This window comes from Sturnus vulgaris, chromosome 16 (genome assembly GCF_052056855.1).
Source record: "Sturnus vulgaris isolate bStuVul1 chromosome 16, bStuVul1.hap1, whole genome shotgun sequence".
Taxonomy (NCBI): Eukaryota; Metazoa; Chordata; class Aves; order Passeriformes; family Sturnidae; genus Sturnus; species Sturnus vulgaris.
Genome location: NC_142258.1, coordinates 1,279,246 through 1,297,419, shown reverse-complemented (window position 1 = coordinate 1,297,419; position 18,174 = coordinate 1,279,246). Strand labels below are relative to the sequence as shown.

The 18,174-nt window shown below is 51.0% G+C and overlaps 2 protein-coding genes across 3 annotated transcripts in view; one reads left to right on the top strand and one right to left on the bottom strand.

Annotated features, from left to right (window-relative positions):
* The window catches only part of SYNGR3 (synaptogyrin 3), a 16,793-nt gene extending 13,768 nt beyond the window's left edge, over window positions 1–3,025 (top strand). Inside the window, exon 4 of the mRNA XM_014886461.2 lies at window positions 941–3,025. Within this exon, the coding sequence (XP_014741947.2) occupies window positions 941–1,150 (210 nt within the window). The 3' untranslated portion in view covers window positions 1,151–3,025. The remainder of the gene's footprint in view (window positions 1–940) is intronic.
* Window positions 2,602–18,174, bottom strand: ZNF598 (zinc finger protein 598, E3 ubiquitin ligase). Of its 2 annotated transcripts, none has more exons than XM_014886458.2 (12): window positions 17,920–18,174; window positions 16,737–16,849; window positions 15,437–15,566; window positions 13,789–14,000; window positions 12,784–13,001; window positions 11,965–12,082; window positions 10,781–10,965; window positions 10,403–10,475; window positions 9,256–10,016; window positions 8,141–8,276; window positions 7,240–7,384; window positions 2,602–7,129 (listed from the first exon to the last, which is right to left on the bottom strand). In XM_014886458.2, the coding sequence occupies exons 1-12, from the start codon at window positions 18,172–18,174 to the stop codon at window positions 6,782–6,784; spliced, it is 2,694 nt and encodes an 897-aa protein (XP_014741944.2). In that variant the 3' UTR covers window positions 2,602–6,781. The 2 variants fall into 2 exon arrangements, with proteins under 2 accessions (XP_014741944.2, XP_014741945.2); XM_014886459.2 differs by having other exon boundaries at window positions 10,403–10,472; window positions 17,920–18,128.

Here is an 18,174-nt window from a genome sequence, read left to right as displayed (position 1 = left end):
TCGTGGAATGAGAGCGAGCTCGGGGCCCTCCCGGCTTTGCCTCCCACATTTCCCACCGTTTGCAACCTCAATTCCTGCAACCTGGAAAAGGGTGAAGGAGTCTCGGCAGAACTGACCTATTTTCCTGGGCTGGCACTCGGCAGCTTCCCCTCCCCACAGCAGATGGGTTTATTTGGGCCAGATCTGCACAGGCAGGGTCCCCCAGCCCAGGCAGAGCTCTGGGGGTCACCCTGTCCCACAGAAATGATTTCTGGGGTGTCCGGGTGGGGTTTGGGGCTGGATTTGGTACAATGGAGTGGGGTGGAGTGCTGGGTGCTGCCATGGGCTCCGTGCTTTGCAGGGAGAGGGGGGATGTGGGGTTTGGGGGGGATGTGGGGTCTGGGGGCGTGTAGGGTCCTGAGGGAGACATGAGGTCCTGGGGGATGTCAGGTTCTGAGGGTTTGGGGGATCCTGGGAGAATTAGGGAGTCCTGGGGGGTTTATGGGGTTCTGGGGTAATGTTTGATGCTGGTGAGACACAGGATCCTGAGGGTCCCCGGGGTCTTGGTGGGAATGCAAGGTTCTGGGGGTTTAGGAGATCCTGGGGTGATTGTGGAGTCCTGAGAGGGATATGGGGTCCCCCTGAGGGAATGTGTGACACTGGATCTTGGGAGGGTTATGGGGTCCTGAGGGATGTGAGGTCCTGGGAGCTTGGGGGATTCTGTGGGGACACGGGATCCTGGGGAGATTGGGGAGTGCTGGAGGTTTGGGGGATGCTCAGAGGATATTTGGGGTCCTGGGAGGAATGTGAGATTCTGGGGGTTTGGGGAATCCTAGGGGTATGCGAGGTCCTGGTGGGATTGTGGAGTCCCGGGAGGGTTCTGGGGTCCCTTTGAGGGGCACGGGGGTGCTGTGGGGTGGCATCCCTGCCCTGTGTGACGCTGTCCCTCGCTGTCCCGCAGGTGGTGCTGGCTCTGCGGGCTCTCCAGCGGTACCGCCTGGGCACGGACATGTCCCTGTTCGCCACCGAGCAGTTCGGCACCGAGGCCAGCGCATCCTACCCCGGCTACCCCGGCGGCAGCGGCGTGGAGAGCACGGAGACCTACCAGAGCCCCCCGTTCACCGAGACCTTAGAGCCCAACCCCAAAGGTTACCAAGTGCCAGCGTACTGAGGGGGTGCCACCCCCGCCCGGTCCCAAATGTATCCTCCAGTCAGTGCCGGGTCCCTTTATTAGCTCGTTGTGCAGTGAATTCTGTACAGTGGTATTGGTTCTTGTCTTACCTGTCCCAGGGTTTCTAAAAGCAGTGTTCCCTCTAAGCCAGGAGGAAGGAAGGTTGGTGCCACATCACCTACACGTGGGGAAGGAGGAGGAAATTCCCTCTCTGAGCTCTGATGGGAAAGCCCAGGACACCTTTTCCTCTTAGAAAGCAGCAGCTGAGGAATTATTCATGATCTCGTTCTTCCAGAGCTAACACAGAATCCATCGAGGGTGGGTGGGTGAGTGGCCCTGTCTGCTCCTGCTGTGGAGTTTCCAGTCCAGGTTCCATGGAAAGTGCCAAATTCACAGGGAAATCAGTGGTGTCTGTGTTATTTTGTTTTTTTTTTCTTTGTATATATTTGCTGTACAAAACAAATATCCAAACAGGTGTTTCAAAACTTGGTTTAGAGGCACAGGGTTGGGATCAGTATCCAGATTGCTTCTACACTTCAGCAGGTTCTGGTTGAGGATTTTAAAAATTCCTGTTTGAAATGGAAACCAGCAGGAGCTGGTTGCTAACTGGGAATAGCCTGTGACCAGTGGGAACGTGGCTTTGTGGTTCTGTTCCTTCCTGGGGGATTGGGAAGTTTGTAAATTCCTAAGGAATTTTTGGTTGGCAGCGCTGACACATCCTCACCCTGGAGGGGTGAGGACCAAGGTGAGGGGCTCAGACTCGACATGCAAGGCCATTAAGGAGCAATATTGGACTTGTGTTTTTATTCTGGGAGCAGCCACCATCTGTCAGCTGCAGCAGAACCCCGGCTGGGGACACGTGTGTCACCCTGCAGCCTCCAGAAATTCAGAAATTCAGGCAGGGAGCTGGAAAGGCTTCACAAGCCATTAGAGCCCATCCCCAAATGATGTGGGAGGAGAATCAGTGAAAAGCATCCAGGAAAGAGGCTCAGGTTGGGGGTTCAGCTGCAAAGAACAAAAATAAAAAGAACAGAATGTGTCAAATCCAGCAGGTCCTTGCCAGCTTTCCCTGCCCGTGTGGCAGCTGATCCAGGCTGTGTCACTGAGGGCACAGGAGCTGAAAATTGAATTCCCAGCCCTGTTGGTGGCAGCTCCATCCCTGGACACTCCTGGTCCTGCCTTGCCCGTCGGTGCTGGCAAAGCCACCGCTGCCTTCCGACCTGCTGAGGAGCAATAGCCACCCCCTGTCACTGTCCCCTCCCTGTCACAGCCCCTGGTCGCCTTCACCACAGCTCATTCCTGCTGCCGAGGCGCACATCAGCGCACTAATTAACGATAAATGCACTAATTAAGCAGCCAATCATCCCTAGAGGTCACTGCCAGTGGTAAAGTGCATTCCTTGCCTTGGCTCCAGGTCCTGGCTGTGCCCAGCTCCTCACAGGACACCCCAGCCCGGTGCAGGATCAGGATCAGCCTCAGTGAATCCCGGGATCTTTGTGCTTTTGTGAAGTCAGTTTTGCTGGGAAAGAAAAAAAAAAAAAAAAAAAAACAAAACAAAAACCCCGAGGATTTTGAATACAGGTACGGTAGAACTGTAGCAATATTTTCCTTAGAGGGAACACTGAAACTTTAGCAGCACAAACAGTACTTGTGTTAATATTTTAGCAAAATTATAATCAATTTAAATGTTTAAATTGATTGTACGTGAGATAATGTTCGTTGGGTACAGTGTATTTTTTCTAACTATAATATAACTGTTCCAGAGTTTCCGTGTAACCGTAAAGAGCTAAAGCTGTGTCTGCCCGCGGGCCATGTCCTGCCCCGTGTGCCCCCCATGCTGAATATTACATATAACACGCTCTGAATGTCCCCCCCTAGGCCTGCATTGCCTTTCTTTGCACATCCCACCACGCTGTGACCTCTGGAGCAGCAGCAGGGACACGGGGATGGCACCAGCACTGGTGATTCCCCAAGTCAGTGTCACCTTTTCCTTGTAGGAGACACCGAGCTGCTGTGCTGGGCAGGGAGGAGGAGGAGGAGGAGGAAGGGTTGGGTGCCTGAGGGGTTTCCTGGCAGCACAGGAGATGTTTTGTGATGAAACTGGGAATAATAATGACGTGTCCAGCCTCATCACTCAGCAGGCACCGGAGGGAGGTGAGCCCTGATGCTCTGCACACCAAGTGCAGGGAGGGGTGGCAGCCCTGTGGGGTGGCACTGGGACAGGCAGGAGCCCACAGCTGGGACATTTTCCCAGGGAATAGCACTGGGATTGTGTCTGATGTGACCACACCAAGGCACAGGGACAACCCCAAACTCCCTGGTCGTGCTGAGAGCCTTCAGCCAGCTCAGCCTGCCTCAGCCAACCCCATTTTGGGGATTGTTGGTGCAGCTCCCCGGCCCCATGGAGCCCTGGCCCTGCTGAGTTAACCCTGCTCAGAGGGAGGGTGACACCCGTGCCTGGAATCCTGCCCCAAATCCTTTGGGAACCCCACAGTGTCCCCACAGCTGTCAGGTGTCCCCAGTGCCCTGCAGTGGCAGCACCATCGGGCAGGGTGTGCAGTGGAAATGTCACCAAACACACCCAGAGGGGGCCCTGGCTGGAGAACCAGAGGCTGCAGTAACTGTGGGGTGCTGGGGCTACAGATATTTGTAACAGCAATTTTCATCTTTTGTCCTTTTTTTCTCCCAGCTGTGGTACAGCAGCACTCACCCCCTTGTAACCACATCCTAAGAGGATGCCAGGGTTGTCCCAAAATCGTCCCAAAACCATGCCAGGATTGTCCTGAGCGTGACAGGGCTCTGCCATCCTCACAAGCTGTTTCTAACCCTCTGCTCTCCCCATAAATCAGCAGCACACAGAGCTCACAGAGGGCAGGACCTCGCTGAGCTCAGCCCAGCCCAAAAACCTTCTGCACAGCGTTAGCATTAAATTTGGGTGTAAAGAGTAGAATTCCAGCATTCTGCCTTTCCTGGAGCTGCATCCTGCCCCGTCCTCTTGCTCCAGGAGGTTCTGTCACAGCACTGCTGTTCCTCAGCACTGAGGGAACCACATCGTGCACTCTGCAATTCAAGTATATTTAAAGATTTGGATTTTTTTGCCAACATTTCAAGCTGTTCCTAGCAAAGGTGGAAGCTTTGCTTAAGTGATGTTTAGTGAAAATTGTTCTCCCCCCTGCATTACCTGCTGTGTGTCAGGGGCTGGAGCAGACCCTGAGAGCAAACCCCTCCCTTTCCAGGACATCATTTGGGATCTCACTGCTCTTGTGCCTGGACACTGGGATGAGTTTCCCATCAGTTGATGCCACAACAACAACGAGTGACAACACCCACAGCTTTTCTTTTCTCCTGTGTTTTGCACCTTCCCTCCCAGTGCCAGCCCCCAAAGGCACAGGGCTGGCTCCTGGCTCTGCCTGCTGCCCTCTGTTCCTTAGGAAATCCCATCATTATTCCATGCAGTGGGGATTTCTCTCAGTAAAAACTGCTGTTTATTTTACAGACCCCTCCCAGCCTGTGCTGTCCCCAAGCAGGTGACTCTGGTCCCCCCTGGTCCTGTTCTCAGTTGCATTTTGCCCCTCCGTGTGTCACAATCCCCTCTCCCCCCTCAGTGAGGCTCACACCCAGCCCTCACTGCCTCAACTTGAAACCCCAGTTCAGCTGCCTGGATTTTGTTGCAATACACATTCAAACCTCAGCTCCTTTTAAGAGTTTTAATCTCCAACAGTTCCCACCTGAGGGTTGGGAAGTTCAGTTTTTTTGCAGATACCTCTGTCCAAGCAGACGCTTCCAGGAGTTGCAGTTGTCACTAACCTCTGTGCAGTGTAGTATAAAGTGGACTGTGTATGGAAATAAGTTTAAAATGTTTACAATTTTGTATATATTATATATATAAAAATATCTTTTGAGAGAACCAATCTGTGATTCTGTATTTTCGGTGTCTGTGTAACCAACTGCAACTTATTTTCAATAAAGAGCTAAAAATGAATAGAAAAAAAAAAAAAAGATTTGGTAATAATTTTATTGAATCAGGTGAGCACAAGGAACAAGGAAACTGCAACATCAGGCCCCAGAGATGCAGCAGCTCGAGGGAACTCCCAGCAGCAACTCCCAGGGAACTCAGAGCTGCTGATGGAGAAATAACTGAAACCCAAGGGAAGACAGAAGATGCTCCTGCTGCAGGGAAGACATTTCACTCCCTGAACTTTACAAACCAAAGGGGTGAGGGGGAATTGCTGACTGGAAGGTGGTGGCAGCACCCAGCCCCCTCAGGGGTCCCTGCTCCAGGATCCTGAGCAAGGCAGGAACAGGGACTGCCAGGGACTCATGCAGTGGATGAACAACCATGCAGCAAATCACCTTCCCCAGCCCCTTCTGGGCCAAATCCAACACGGGCAGGTGGGCAGAACAGTCTTAAATACTCAAGAAAAGAAACCCAAAGCACTTTGCAGCCTGAGAGCAAGCAAAAATAACACATGTAAGGCAAGGTAGAGTGGCTGTAGGCAGGAGTAGCTCTTGGGTAATACTCTGAGCTCGATTTCATAGAAATGATGCTGCTAGAAAAGCTGTGTTTTGTCACTACAAATTACATAAATTAATTTCAGCTTTATTCCTACACATTAGAAATAACTAAACCTGGAGATGGGAGAGAATCAGACACTGAACTACAGCCATGGGGGGAACTCCTGGCACTCCATCACCTCAGAGGAGGAAGAGATTTTCCCCCCCTTCCTCAAAGGTGGAATTTGGGGGTGCCAGGGAACACGAGCAAAGCTACATCAGCCTGGTGTTACCGAGGGAGGTGCAGGTATCAGACCACTGTAAACAGATAAATGCACTTAAAGGCACTGCAGAAAACATGGTCAGTAATCAGCAGCATTTAATGTCCCAGGATGCTGTTGGGAGCTCCCACCAGTAATACATCCAAGAAATTAGAAACATGGAAGTCATTAAATAAAATTCCCGTGTGCTTTACGGAGAGTAAAGCCTTAATGCTGTTACTGTACATGCAGGGCTACAAAAATCAGTTTCTTGAAAGAACTTTACAGAAAAAGTCAGAGGCAACTTCAAATCTTGCACTGATCAGCCCAATTCTTCAAGCAGCAGAATTGACTCTGTTTGCAGAAAGGAAAACTCTGCAGCCCAGTGTTTGCAGCTCTCCTGGTCACACCCCCCAGTGAGCAGCACTCTCTTGCACCTTTTACCCCTGACTAGTGTGATCTTCACTGAAATAGCACAAAAAAAAAAATCAGAATGTTATAAGGGAAGCCACTTCCATTCATTTCAGTGATCCATAAACTTCCCCCACCCCAAAACCAGAAAGAAACCCCCAAACCAGAAGCTTATTCCCCTATTGTGTCCCCTGTCATTCTGCAGATCCAAAAGGATTCCCCAGCTATTGCATGTTCCAGGAGGAAGGAGCCCTGCCTGCCCCTCCTGCAGCTCAGCCTAACCCCAGCCCAGATTTGGGAGCTCAGACAGTGGGTGGGGACGAGCTCTGGCACATTCCCGTGATCCCTTTGCCCAGGAGGGCTTTTCCCAAATCACCTGCTCCTCGCTGCCTCAAGGGCACCAGCCCCCAGCTACTGCCAAACCTCAGTGCAAAGTGCACATCCCCAGGCAGAGCCCTGGGGAGAGCTAACTGATGATCCTGCTGATTGCCTGCAGAGAGGGGAACTCCTCATCCTCGATATGCAAAGCTTTGTGGGTGACCACGTCCTGCTGGGTCAGCACCTGCCTGCACGTGGGGCAGATGTAGCAGTCGAGCTCGGCGGGGGAGTCCGTCTGCCAAACATTCTTTTTGTTCTTTTTGGGTTTGTTGGAGCTTTGTTTCTCCTTGATCCTGAAGTCGTTGTGAGCAGAGAGCAGTTCCTGCTGCTTGGCTGTGTCTGGCAGCAACACCAACAACTCCTTGAAAATCTTCTTGAAGTTTTCGCCCAGCAGCTCCCGGCAGCTTTTGTAATACTGAGCTGCAGAGATCAGCCCCTGCAGGGGACAGGGAAGGGCAATAATCAGAGGAAAAGAAATATTTATCTATTCAAAATGCCACTGGAATTCAGGCCTCCCAGAAAGGGAGGTTTTGGGAATCCACTCACCTGTCTGAACTGCCCAGAATGAGTTTTAAATTTATTGAACTTGGACTCGTCGCTCTGAAGAAACTCTTTAATGGATTGGATGAGCTGGATGTTCCTCTGCTGGAAGTTCTCAGGTATCAAGTATGATCCATGACAGGATTTTGGCCTGTGGTAGAAAAGACCAGAAGTGACCCTGACACTGGTTTGTGTCACACAAAGATGACATCATCATAAATCCCATAAATGGGACATAAATCACAAGGCTGTTCTGGTTTACAGCTGCATGTCCTTCTTCCACCCAGCCACACAAAAGCAGCACACAGCTGTCCTGTCAGGGTAATAAATTATGGGATTTCCATATCTGATTCCAGCTTTACACAAACAGAATGTTTAAAATCCAAGCTCAACGTGGTCCCCACGAGCTGCTCTGTGAGCTGGGTGCACTCAAAAGAGCTGAGCAAAGACCTCACCATGAATAAACCAACAGATAATGAAGGTTCTGTATTAAACTGACACGAAGTTTTCCCTCCCCTTTTCCCAAAAACTCCTCTTTCTGTCCCAAAAGGAACCAGAGAGCAGCTACAGGAAAGATCAGAGCAGTGAAGTCACCAAGGAGAACAAACCTCAGCACCTTGCTGCTGGGACTCCCACAGAATTGATGGGAAGTACAGGAATGCTGGAGCTGCAAATTTCCAAATTAATCTAGAACAGACCAAGGTCTGAGCAGCCAAAACATTGCACAGGTTGCAGCTCCTCTGTGTTTTAACTACACAGGGCTGTTTTATCCAACCACAGCACCCTGGAACTTCCCAAGGGGAATCTTCCCCTGGCTGGCCCTGCTCAGAGTCACCCCCATGTGCTGTTTGAAGGCCCTGTGACAGGAGTGAGGTGTCCCACAGCCCCTGGCAGGCCCTTGACTCACTCTTTCAGAGCTGTAGTGACGGGTTCAGAGATGGTGGAGGATGGGATGACAGCGAAGCCCGGGGGGGGTTTGCTGACAGGCACCGACAGGCCCGGAGGCGGAGGAGGGTTCTTCAACAGCACCACGGAGTTAAAGCCTGAGGGAAGCACAGAGGGGCAGGAATTAGAGCAACCCCCAGACCCCTGGCTAAAACCCACACCAGTGCCTGACACACTGCAAAAGCACCAAGAACAGCTTGCAGTGCAGACATCACGATATTGGAGAGAACCTAAAAAAAAAAAACTCTTCAAGAAGCACTTGAGAGCGGCTGATGTTCCTCTACAGAGAAAGTGCTTTAATTATTCATTTACTTTCTGAATGGAAAATAATTTTGAAAGCCCACTCCAAGTCACAATGAACAACACTTCTGCATTATTAAAATGAACACAAAGCACAGGAGGAGGCAGCAGGCCTGACCTGGCCTCTCCCAGCAGGAGCTGCACAAACAGCGGTGCCGGCGCCTCCTGACGGGATCCCACCGCCATGAAAACCACTCCAAGTCACGTTTGTTGCTGTCTCCCTGCTTTCACAAGGTCATGGCTAAAAGCACAGCAGGAAACCTCTGCCAGCACAACCTCCAGTGGCTGAGGAAGTGAAGTGACAAGTGCCAGCAGGGACAGGACCCAGCCAGATTCCCTTTGCCTGCAGCTGTTTCCAAGGCAGATCTTGGAGCACAACGCATGGATGTGTCAGCCCTGGGGACAGGGAAAAATCAGCTCTTCATCCATGAGCCACCCCCAGCGAGCAAACACCTCCAGCTGTGGGGCACAGGTGATTCCCAGAGGATATTCCAGCCCCCTTGTGACACCCAAGCTGCCTCTACCTCTTGAACCTGGTACCTGGTGGCAGAACCTCACACGAGAGCCAGAAGGAGTTTACACAACACATCCATGTGTTCTCTGGGCTCTCTCCAAGCAAAGCTGGTCATGCCCAGCAGTGCTTCCCCATCCCTGGAAGTCTCCAAGACCAGGCTGGAGCAATCTGGTGTAGTGGAAAATGCCCCTGCCCATGGGATGATCTTTAAGATCCCTCCCATCCAAACGATTCCACGCCTGTGCCATTCATTCCCTACTTACCTGGTGGCGGGGGCATCCTGGCTGATCCTGAGCTCCCAAGAGCTGGGAAGTCTTCCTGAGGTAAGGGGCATTTGTTAGTCACTGGGGGCTTTTTAAGGCCAGGAGGCTCTTTGGGTGCAGCACAGCCAGCTGATGGTTTCTCGGAGTGCCCATTGACCACAGCCGTGGCTCTGTCGGGGCCGTGAGCAGCAGGGAACACCTTGCAGGGCTGCTCTGCCTCTGGGGGCTTCTCTGTCCCTGGCCTGGGCAATGGTGTCTCCTGGGATGAGCGTGGGGACAATGGGCTCTGCTTCTCAAGCCCCATCTTCTTTTTCTTGCCCACTTTTGTGAAAGTTTGTGAGGTAGAAGCTGCCAGCAAGGACGAGACGTCGAACATGGTCGGGGCGCTGCGGATCTCCTGGGTGGTGAGGCCACCACCACCGTCCTCATCATCGGACTCACAGAGTTTATTGCTCTTCTTGTTTCCTTTGGAGGTGTTCAAGGATGGTTTTTTGGCTGGCTGGTTGACACAGGGGCTGCTCATGGCTTTGACCACGTTTTTACTGGAACAATTGTTCCACGCAGATGTGATGTGGGTCACTGACTTATTGGTGGGCTTCACTTTGGACACCAGGGCTGGGAAATCCTCCTCCTGGAAGGCTGCTCTCCTGGCAGTCGCTGTGTATGTCAGAGACATCCCTGATGACATGGTGGGAGCTGCAGAGGAGGACAAGCTTGGGAAATCTTCTTCTTTAAGCTTAACCAGTGCTGGCTGGGCAGGGCTGTGGGGAAGGGAGAGGGTTGGAGTTACCGAGGCAGCAGAACCCCAAGGGACAGCACAAACCCACAACTCTGCACTCCTCCTCAGAATGTCACTCAGGGTGGCACAACAGGAGTTGGACTGGATGATCCTCACGGGTCCCTTCCAGCTGAGGATTATTCCATGATTTTATTCCGTTATTCTAAGATCAAGCCAGGAGCTGCAGCAACACCCGATGCTGCTCATGCTGGTGAGAGGCACAGAAACAGCTCCAGGCAGGAGGGGACAAGGCAGGGGGAACCTTGGAGGGATCAAATGATCTGGAAAATTATTTTCCCCAGAATTGCAGAACACATCAATCAGCTTCTAAATGTGCTTTGTCCCTGCTGCAGCCCTGCACAGACTCACCCTTGGAGAGGTCCTGCTGCAGAGCCGATTGCTGGAAAGTCGTCCTGGCTGAGCACTCCGTTAGCAGCTGCTTCTTTTGGAACAGGGACAGAAAGAGCAAAGACATTGTTTTCAACCCAGACCCATTCATTCCAGAGCAGGGGCTATCAATGGCCACACAGCAGCACTGCCAAGCTGATGATGTCATTAACTGACATTCCAGAAGAACAATTTAAATCCATGCATCACTATTTCCTTCAATTAACTGTGCTGCCCATTATGTCAGGCATTCAGGAAATTCATGACACTTTAAATGAGTAAAAAACATGGGTAAGCCAGAACTTTCTGAGGGAACCTTCCAGAGATGCCCTGGAGCTACAGGACCTGTCCAACACTCACCTGTGACATCGTTTGAAGACTTTGGCACACGTTTGGAGCCGAGCACGTCGGGATCCCTCAAATCCTCCTTTCTCCCCCTGCTGCTGCTGCCTTCCTCTTTGTCCTCCACCCTCTTCTTCTCCTCCTGCCGTTTGGCTGCCACAGATGCCCTGACTGCTGCTGCAACATCCCTGTCTTCTTCTTCCCTGCAGGACAGGGCAGACTCCCTTGGTCAAACAGCAAGGATCACGGATCACTGCCTCGCTGCGGTGTCACCTCAGCGGTGCCAGCTCCAGTGACATCCCTGATCTCGTGCTGCCACCTGCTGAGAAGCCCAAACCAGCCCCACCACTCCACTCCAGCCAGGCAATATTTCCACCCTAGATTTCCAAGTTCCATGTGTAGGAATAACAATCCAGGCCAGAAGAAACTGGGGTGAACTGGGAGAGACAGCACCACGAATGCAGGGGGCACGTGTCTCTCCTGTTCATTTCCAAACGTGTGGAATCGTTCTTGGAGGCCACAGGAATTCTCTGGGCATGAACTCTCAACACATGCACGATCCACATGCCACACCAACAGAGGAGTGTTTGGGGATGGACTTTTTTCCCCACTGGAATCACCAGTAATGAACCAGCTGCCCATCCAGAGAGAGAAAGAAAAGATGATGTGCAGGATGTAAAAAGCACTTGGGTCTGGTGTGGGTGAAGAGACACAGAAATGCAAAGTTTTATTTCAATACTTAACCCTCTTCCTTTTCCAAAGCATTCAGTCTGGCCACACAGAGATCTGTTAGTTCAATGAAAAGCATGGTCCTTAGAACAGGAATTTCATGATTACCCAGACCAAAAACTCCATTAAACCTGCACGGACTTGTCACCTACTTCAGAAAATCCCATTTAGAGAAGTTTGCATAAAATCAGCTGCTGGAATTAATTTAGAGATCTGAGTTTATTTAACCCACAAGTTCAGGGTTACACTGTTTGCTTCCTGAGCTGAAACCTCACACAAAGTAATTCCATGATGACCAAGTACATAGCCAGGAACACAGGCTTGGACTGGAAGCTCTCAGCTAAGGATTCACCACGGAGACCTCCAAATTTTGTACCACTTCATTCCACCTAATCCACCAAAATATTGTGAATTGGCAAGTAAAAGCCAACGTTAAATGGGAATAAAACTCCACACAAGGATGTGCTACTCACCTCTTGTACCTCCAGCTGCCTCTCCTGTTCTGCTGGTTCCCTCGGCTGCTCAACCTGCCTGCCCTCCCTTGCCTGTTGAACCTGTCAACCTCCTCGTAGTCTTCTGCACCTACAACACCTGAAACAGGGAGGAGGGATGATCACAGTTATTTCTCTAATGTGGGCATCTGTGCCTGAAAAATGCAAAAATATACTGGTACAAATAAATTATCTTCATTTCTTTTTGATGACTAAGTCAGGAGTTCTCCTAAAATTACCTTATTAAACTCACACAAAGGGAAAAAATCCTACAACAATTCAGGCAGGAAGGGATGTCTGGATATCACCTGCTCCAGCCTTTTATTCAAAGCAAGGCCGGCTCTGAAACTACATCAGAGGGCTTTGTCTGGGCAAGTTCTGGTTATCTTCAACCTCTGCAATTGTCAGGCTGGAGGAGCCTTCTCAACCTCTGCAATTGTCAGGCTGGAGAAACCTTCTCAACCTCTGCAATTGTCAGGTTGGAGAAACCTTCTCAAACTCTGCAACCCCTCAGGCTGGAGAGGTCTTCTCAGCCTCTACAATCTCTTGGAGCTGTTCAAGGGCTTGTCTACCTTCTTTGAAAAAAATTTCTTCACGGCTACAAAATATCCGCCAGCTATTCACGAAAACTCCTAACCACTAAAAACCACACAAGGATTTGCGCGGGAGGGACCTCAAAGCGCATCTTCCCTCTGAGCAGCGACACTTCCACCACACCAAACCCCACCCAACCAGGGGCACTCCCAGGGGATGGAGCAGCCCCAGCCGTGCCCTCCCAGCCCCCCAGGGTGCCCAGCTGACCCTCGCTGCGGCGTGGGTGCCGGGGGGTGTAGGTGAACTGCAGGTCGATGTGGCGGTTCTGGCGAGCCTCGGCGCGGCTCTTGCTGTGGCAGGAGCTCTTGTGGGCCTTGTAGTCGATCTCGGTGCGGAAGGCGTGAGTGAACTGCTCCGAGCTGCAGCGACCCTCCTCGCACAGGAAGTGCTTCTCCCTGAAGTGCTCCCGCAGGTACTCGTAGTCACTGGGAAGGGAAAACAAAGAAATGATCCTTCCCACTCTTGTAGTCACTGGGAAATGAAAACACAGAGCTGATCCTTCCCGCTCTGTGACACAGTGTTCTGGGTTACAATGTAAAGATGTACCCGAAAGTTTGGATTCTATCACGGTGTGGTAAACCAGGTAGGGCAGTGATCCTGATCTCTCCATGGGAGATATCTGCTGTTAATGGGCCAGCTGTTAAAAAACAGCTGGGGCAGTGATTTTTATCTTTTCCAAACCCATCCTTCCTGCAGGAGATCTCTCCTGTTAATGGGCCATGGAGTCCCAGTGCATGACTGATAAAATTCCATCATCCCATTGGGTCCCAGTGCAGGGCTGATCAAATTCCATCATCCCATTGGGTCCCAGTGCAGGGCTGATCAAATTTCATCATCCCATTGGGTCCCAGTGCACAACTGATAAAATTCCATCATCACATTGGGAGATGCTCCACCCAGAGGGAGGAGCCAAGCCTTTCCCACCCAGATCAAATCTGAGATTTGGAACATCAGAGCAGCCTTTTCCCACTGGATTTCAAAGGAAAATCAGATCTTTCCACATCATCACTGGACCATCAGGGGAAAACTGCACCTTCTACAGGACCAGTGCTTCAACAGAACCACATCTGTCACTGCAGGAGGATGCAGCCACTGCAAAATTTAATTACTGCAAAATTTAAGCTGGAGAAAGGACTCAATTCAAAGCAGACCTGAGGAATTTTACTGCAAAATTTAAGCTGGAGAAAGGATCTATCTCAATGATCTGCTTGCCTGTAGTACTCCTGAGCCCCCTCAGAGTCACAGAAGTGGCAGAAGTAGTGATCCCTGCGCAGATGTTTCAGCAGCTCGTCGTTGTCCAGGTAGCGCTCGTCACAGAATTTGCAGAGGGGGTGGCCCCGGTGGGAGGTGTCATCAGGGTCCCCATGGATCCTGTGCCTGGCCAGGTCCTTCCTGGAATACCATTTCCTCTCATAGGTGAAGATCTGGAGAGCAGGGATTGTGTTAATACATTTGTATTTATAGATTTGTGTTGTTTCCTACAGACACAGAACTAAACGGAACAAGCCAGGTTGTGTCCAACTTCTCCATCTCCACCAACACCTAAAATTTTTGGTGGACAGGAAATAAAATTCAAGTGATGGATTCCTTCCTGGAATACCATTTCCTCTTGTAGTGAAGATATGGAGAGCAGGGTTTGTGTTAATATATTTGTATTTATAGATTTGTGCTGTTTCCTACAGACACAGAAACAAGCCAGGTTGTGCCCAACTCCTCCATCTGCAAGGGTGAAAGATTTGCTTCAAAAAGATGCAGTTTCACCACCAACACCTAAAATTCTTGGTGGACAGGAAATAAAATTTAAGTGATTCTAACTTGCATTTCTCTGAACACTGGAAAAATGGATTTAATTCACTTTTTTCCCCTTTGGAATCTTTTTATGCTGTAATGAGTTTAAATTATAATCTCTGCAGCGGAAAACTCCTAACTATGTATTTATCAGCAAACAGTATTTTGCATTCTCGAATTTAAAAAGCCCAAGTGAGCTGTTTTGCTTTCCTCTCACAGTAAGCACCCCAAAATAGCTGCACACAACACAGAGGATCCACTTCAGTGAACAAATTGTGCATCACAAGCCAAGGCTCTGTCCCCACTGCCACGTGAGCTGTTTTGGTAGGAAGGGTTCTGGAGATGCCAAAAGGATCAACCCAGCCTTGAGAACAGAATATCCTTTATTTCTGGCCTAGACAAGGACTGGGAAATGCTCTGGGAAAAGGTTTGTTTGGCTTTGCCAAGGCTGATGGACTGAAGCTTCCACAAGTTGAAGAGTTTCTTTGCAGTGGGTACAAGTAACATGGGACTTTTTTCTTTGAAACAAAAATAAAATCTCTACAACACTCTGAAATTAAAAGCAATAGTTTTAATACTGTTTGTTAGAGAAAATGGCAAACAAGTTCCCTCAGTGCTGGCTACACACACTGAGCATGAAGCACCTCAAGGGATACCAGAAACCAAAGGATGTCCTGCCCTCCTTTCCCACTTCCCTTCAATCAGCTCCAGGGATTCCAAGACCACAGCAAAGACTCAGCTCAGTTCCCAAACTTCTTAGGGTTCATTTAGGTCAACCTGCTCACTCCTGGATCCCATCCCTTTTGGCAGCAAACTCCAGTTCACCTGGCACGAACCAATTGTGGCACCACCACTGTGGGGTTTAATTTAAAATCTGGAGAACCTCCAGGCCCTCTTCATTAATCAGTTTATGGAAGGAGAAAGGCTTAAAATAAAGCAACTGGCCTCACTGCAGGAAGAGGAGACTGAAATAAATCCTTGCTGTTCTGCCTTCCCATCTTCCCAGGAACTCCTGGAGGTCATGGAGGGAAATCCCCTCCTTCCCACACATCCAAGCACAAGCCCAGCTCACCTTTAAGTGTTTAACACAGAGTTTGCAGCAGAAGAGCTCGTGCTGCTTCCTCATGTGCTGCTCCAGATCTGCAAAGGTGTTGAAGGGCTTTGCATCCGGGCACAAGTAGCATTCGTGCTGCAGCAGCTTCCTGAGGGATGAGAGAGATTCCCAAAAATGATCCAATTCCCTCTCAGCACCCCAACAACACCTTCAGCAAAACACAAATGTTCCATCCCTGGCAGAAGGCTCCAGGCTTTATGGCTGCCCCTGCAATGTGCAGTGAGGGCTGTGACCTGCTTATTCCAAGAATTCTGCTGGATGGCAGGAATGGGATGGAACCAAATTACACCGAGGTTCCAACTGGCTGGAGAAGAGCTGGGGAGGAACTGCAAAAGTGAGTGAACTGAAACAAACCCATCCCCTGCTGGAGATTCAGCTGATTCCTGAAACACTCACATCCAGCTCCATGACACTTCCCACTGTCAGAAATTGAGGAATACAGTGGGGAGAGAGAAAGAATTGTATTAGGAAAGGAGGGAAAAGCTCTGTCCCAAAACCCCACCACACAATGGTTCCCAAGAAGAGCTGAGCACTGGTCTCACTGGGAGATTCTCACTCCCTCATTCCCATAAATATCAAGCCATAGAAAACTGTAAATGTACCAAAGTTACATTCTCAGCCCAAATCAGGGTGAATATAATGCCCAATTCTCCAAGCAAAAGGTTCCACTGCCTGCATTGCTTCATCTTTTCCACTCCTCTTTCCATTACCTCAAACCCTCCTATTTAAGACTGTTATGAAAAATATTTGCAGAACATGATGCCATGTTTTTATTCTGCACTTCACCTTTTTTCTCTCCCATTCAGAATTAAGATCTTTGTTTGAAGACAATGTTACTCTTCTGCAATACTTGGCACACCTGGATTTGGTTAGTCCTTATTCAGCACAGCAGTAATTACAATTATAACTGTAATTAAGTCTGTATCAATTTCCACAGCAGCCGTGCAAGGAATGGGAAAGTTTTCAGCAAGTTTGCTGCTGTTAAAGATTCCAAAAACGACTTTTATTGAGAGAGCAAAGTTTGTGCATTGTGTTGGTGAACCCAACACCGCAGCCCTGAGGAGCTGCTGAGTGTTCAGTGCCCTGCTCCAGGTTGTCACCTTGCCAAAAACACCTGCACGGCAGGTGACTCATGTCCCCAGCTCCACAAATCCCAGGAAAACCACAGCACCCCGCCCTCCCACAGCAGCATTTCCTGCCACGTCCCGTGCACCACCACGTGCTCGGGGGACATTCCAGGGGAGGAGCCAGCGCTCACCTGTACAGCGCATAAACCTCGGCATCCATGAAATAAATGTCGTATTTCTTCTCATGCTGCAGCTGGTGCAGGGCGATGGAGGAGAAGGATGGGAGTTTCCGCCCAAACACCACCTGTGGGTGGGAAAAGCACCGGGATTCCAGGCAGGCTCCTGGGTACAAACTCCCCACGCCCACAGCCTTGTGTCAGCCTCAGCTGTCACCTCCCCCAGGCACTGTCCCCTGCTGTCACAGGACATCTTATCAACCCTGCAGGGAAACGTGGATTGGCCCAGCCTGGCCTCTGGAGTTTGAACGAGGTTAGGAAACGTTCCTGGTGTGTTTTGCTCGCACAGCTGTTCCCAGAGTAAATATCCTCCAGCACCACAACCCCTTCCACAGCCAATGCCTGGCAGGAGCCCTGCCCTCGGCTCCTCCCCATCTCCTGGAGGGAACCTGGAGTCTCCAAGTGACAAGTGACTCAATGTCTAAGGGTGGCAGGGAAAGCACTGGTTCTTCTTTCCTTAACTCCCAGGAAAGCGAGGAGCTAAACACACAACATTTGCTGAATTAGCTGTACCACACAACCCTCTTGGGGCATTTCCTTGCTCCCAGCTGCTCCAGCACACATTCCCAGCCTGGGAATTACTGAGGTAGCAGCAACATCGAGATAACAGCTGGAGTTACAAGCCCCAGCCCAGAAAGGCTGAGACATAAATACACTAAAGAAGTTCAGTTCGTACAGCAAAAGCTACGTTATAAATCTACAAACAGATTCCCAGAGAAGCTGTTGCTGCCCTTGGATTCCTGGGAGTGCCCAAGGCCAGGTTGGGGGGCTTGGAGCAGCCTGGGACAGTGGAAGGTGTCCCTGCCCATGGGATGGGATGGGCTTTAAGGTCCCTTCCCAAACTATTCCAGGATTTTACGATCTCTCCTAAAAGCAGATAGGTCCTGCAGCAGGGAGCAAAGACTCCGCTCTTCGCTGCCAGAGCGAGCCTTGCTGACTTCACACCATCAACATCCACTCTAAACTCCATTTTCTTCACATTTTTGTTTCCCACTCGCCAAGGCGGAGGGGACAGAGGGTGGGATAACTCCGTCCGTCCGCCCCCGCCGGTTCACCGAGCACATTCCCCGTCCGCCCCGTACCCCAGCGCTGCCCCGCCCGGCCCGAGGCCCCCCCCCAGCCCCGGGCCCGGCCTCACCTGCCGCAGCTCCTCCCGGCACACAGCGCAGTAGCGGACACCGCAGAGCGCCCGCATCCGCACGGAACAGCGGTAGCAGATCGGGTGCTCGCAGCGGCCCAGGGCCACCACGTCCAGTTCCCCGCAGCACAGCACACACGGCCCCTCCGCCGGGCCCGGGCCCGGCCCCGCGCCGGCCATGGCGGCCATGGCGGCCTCGGCCCCGCGCCGCCCCGCCCGCACCACTGAGCGCGGGCTAGAGCGCCGCCCTACCAT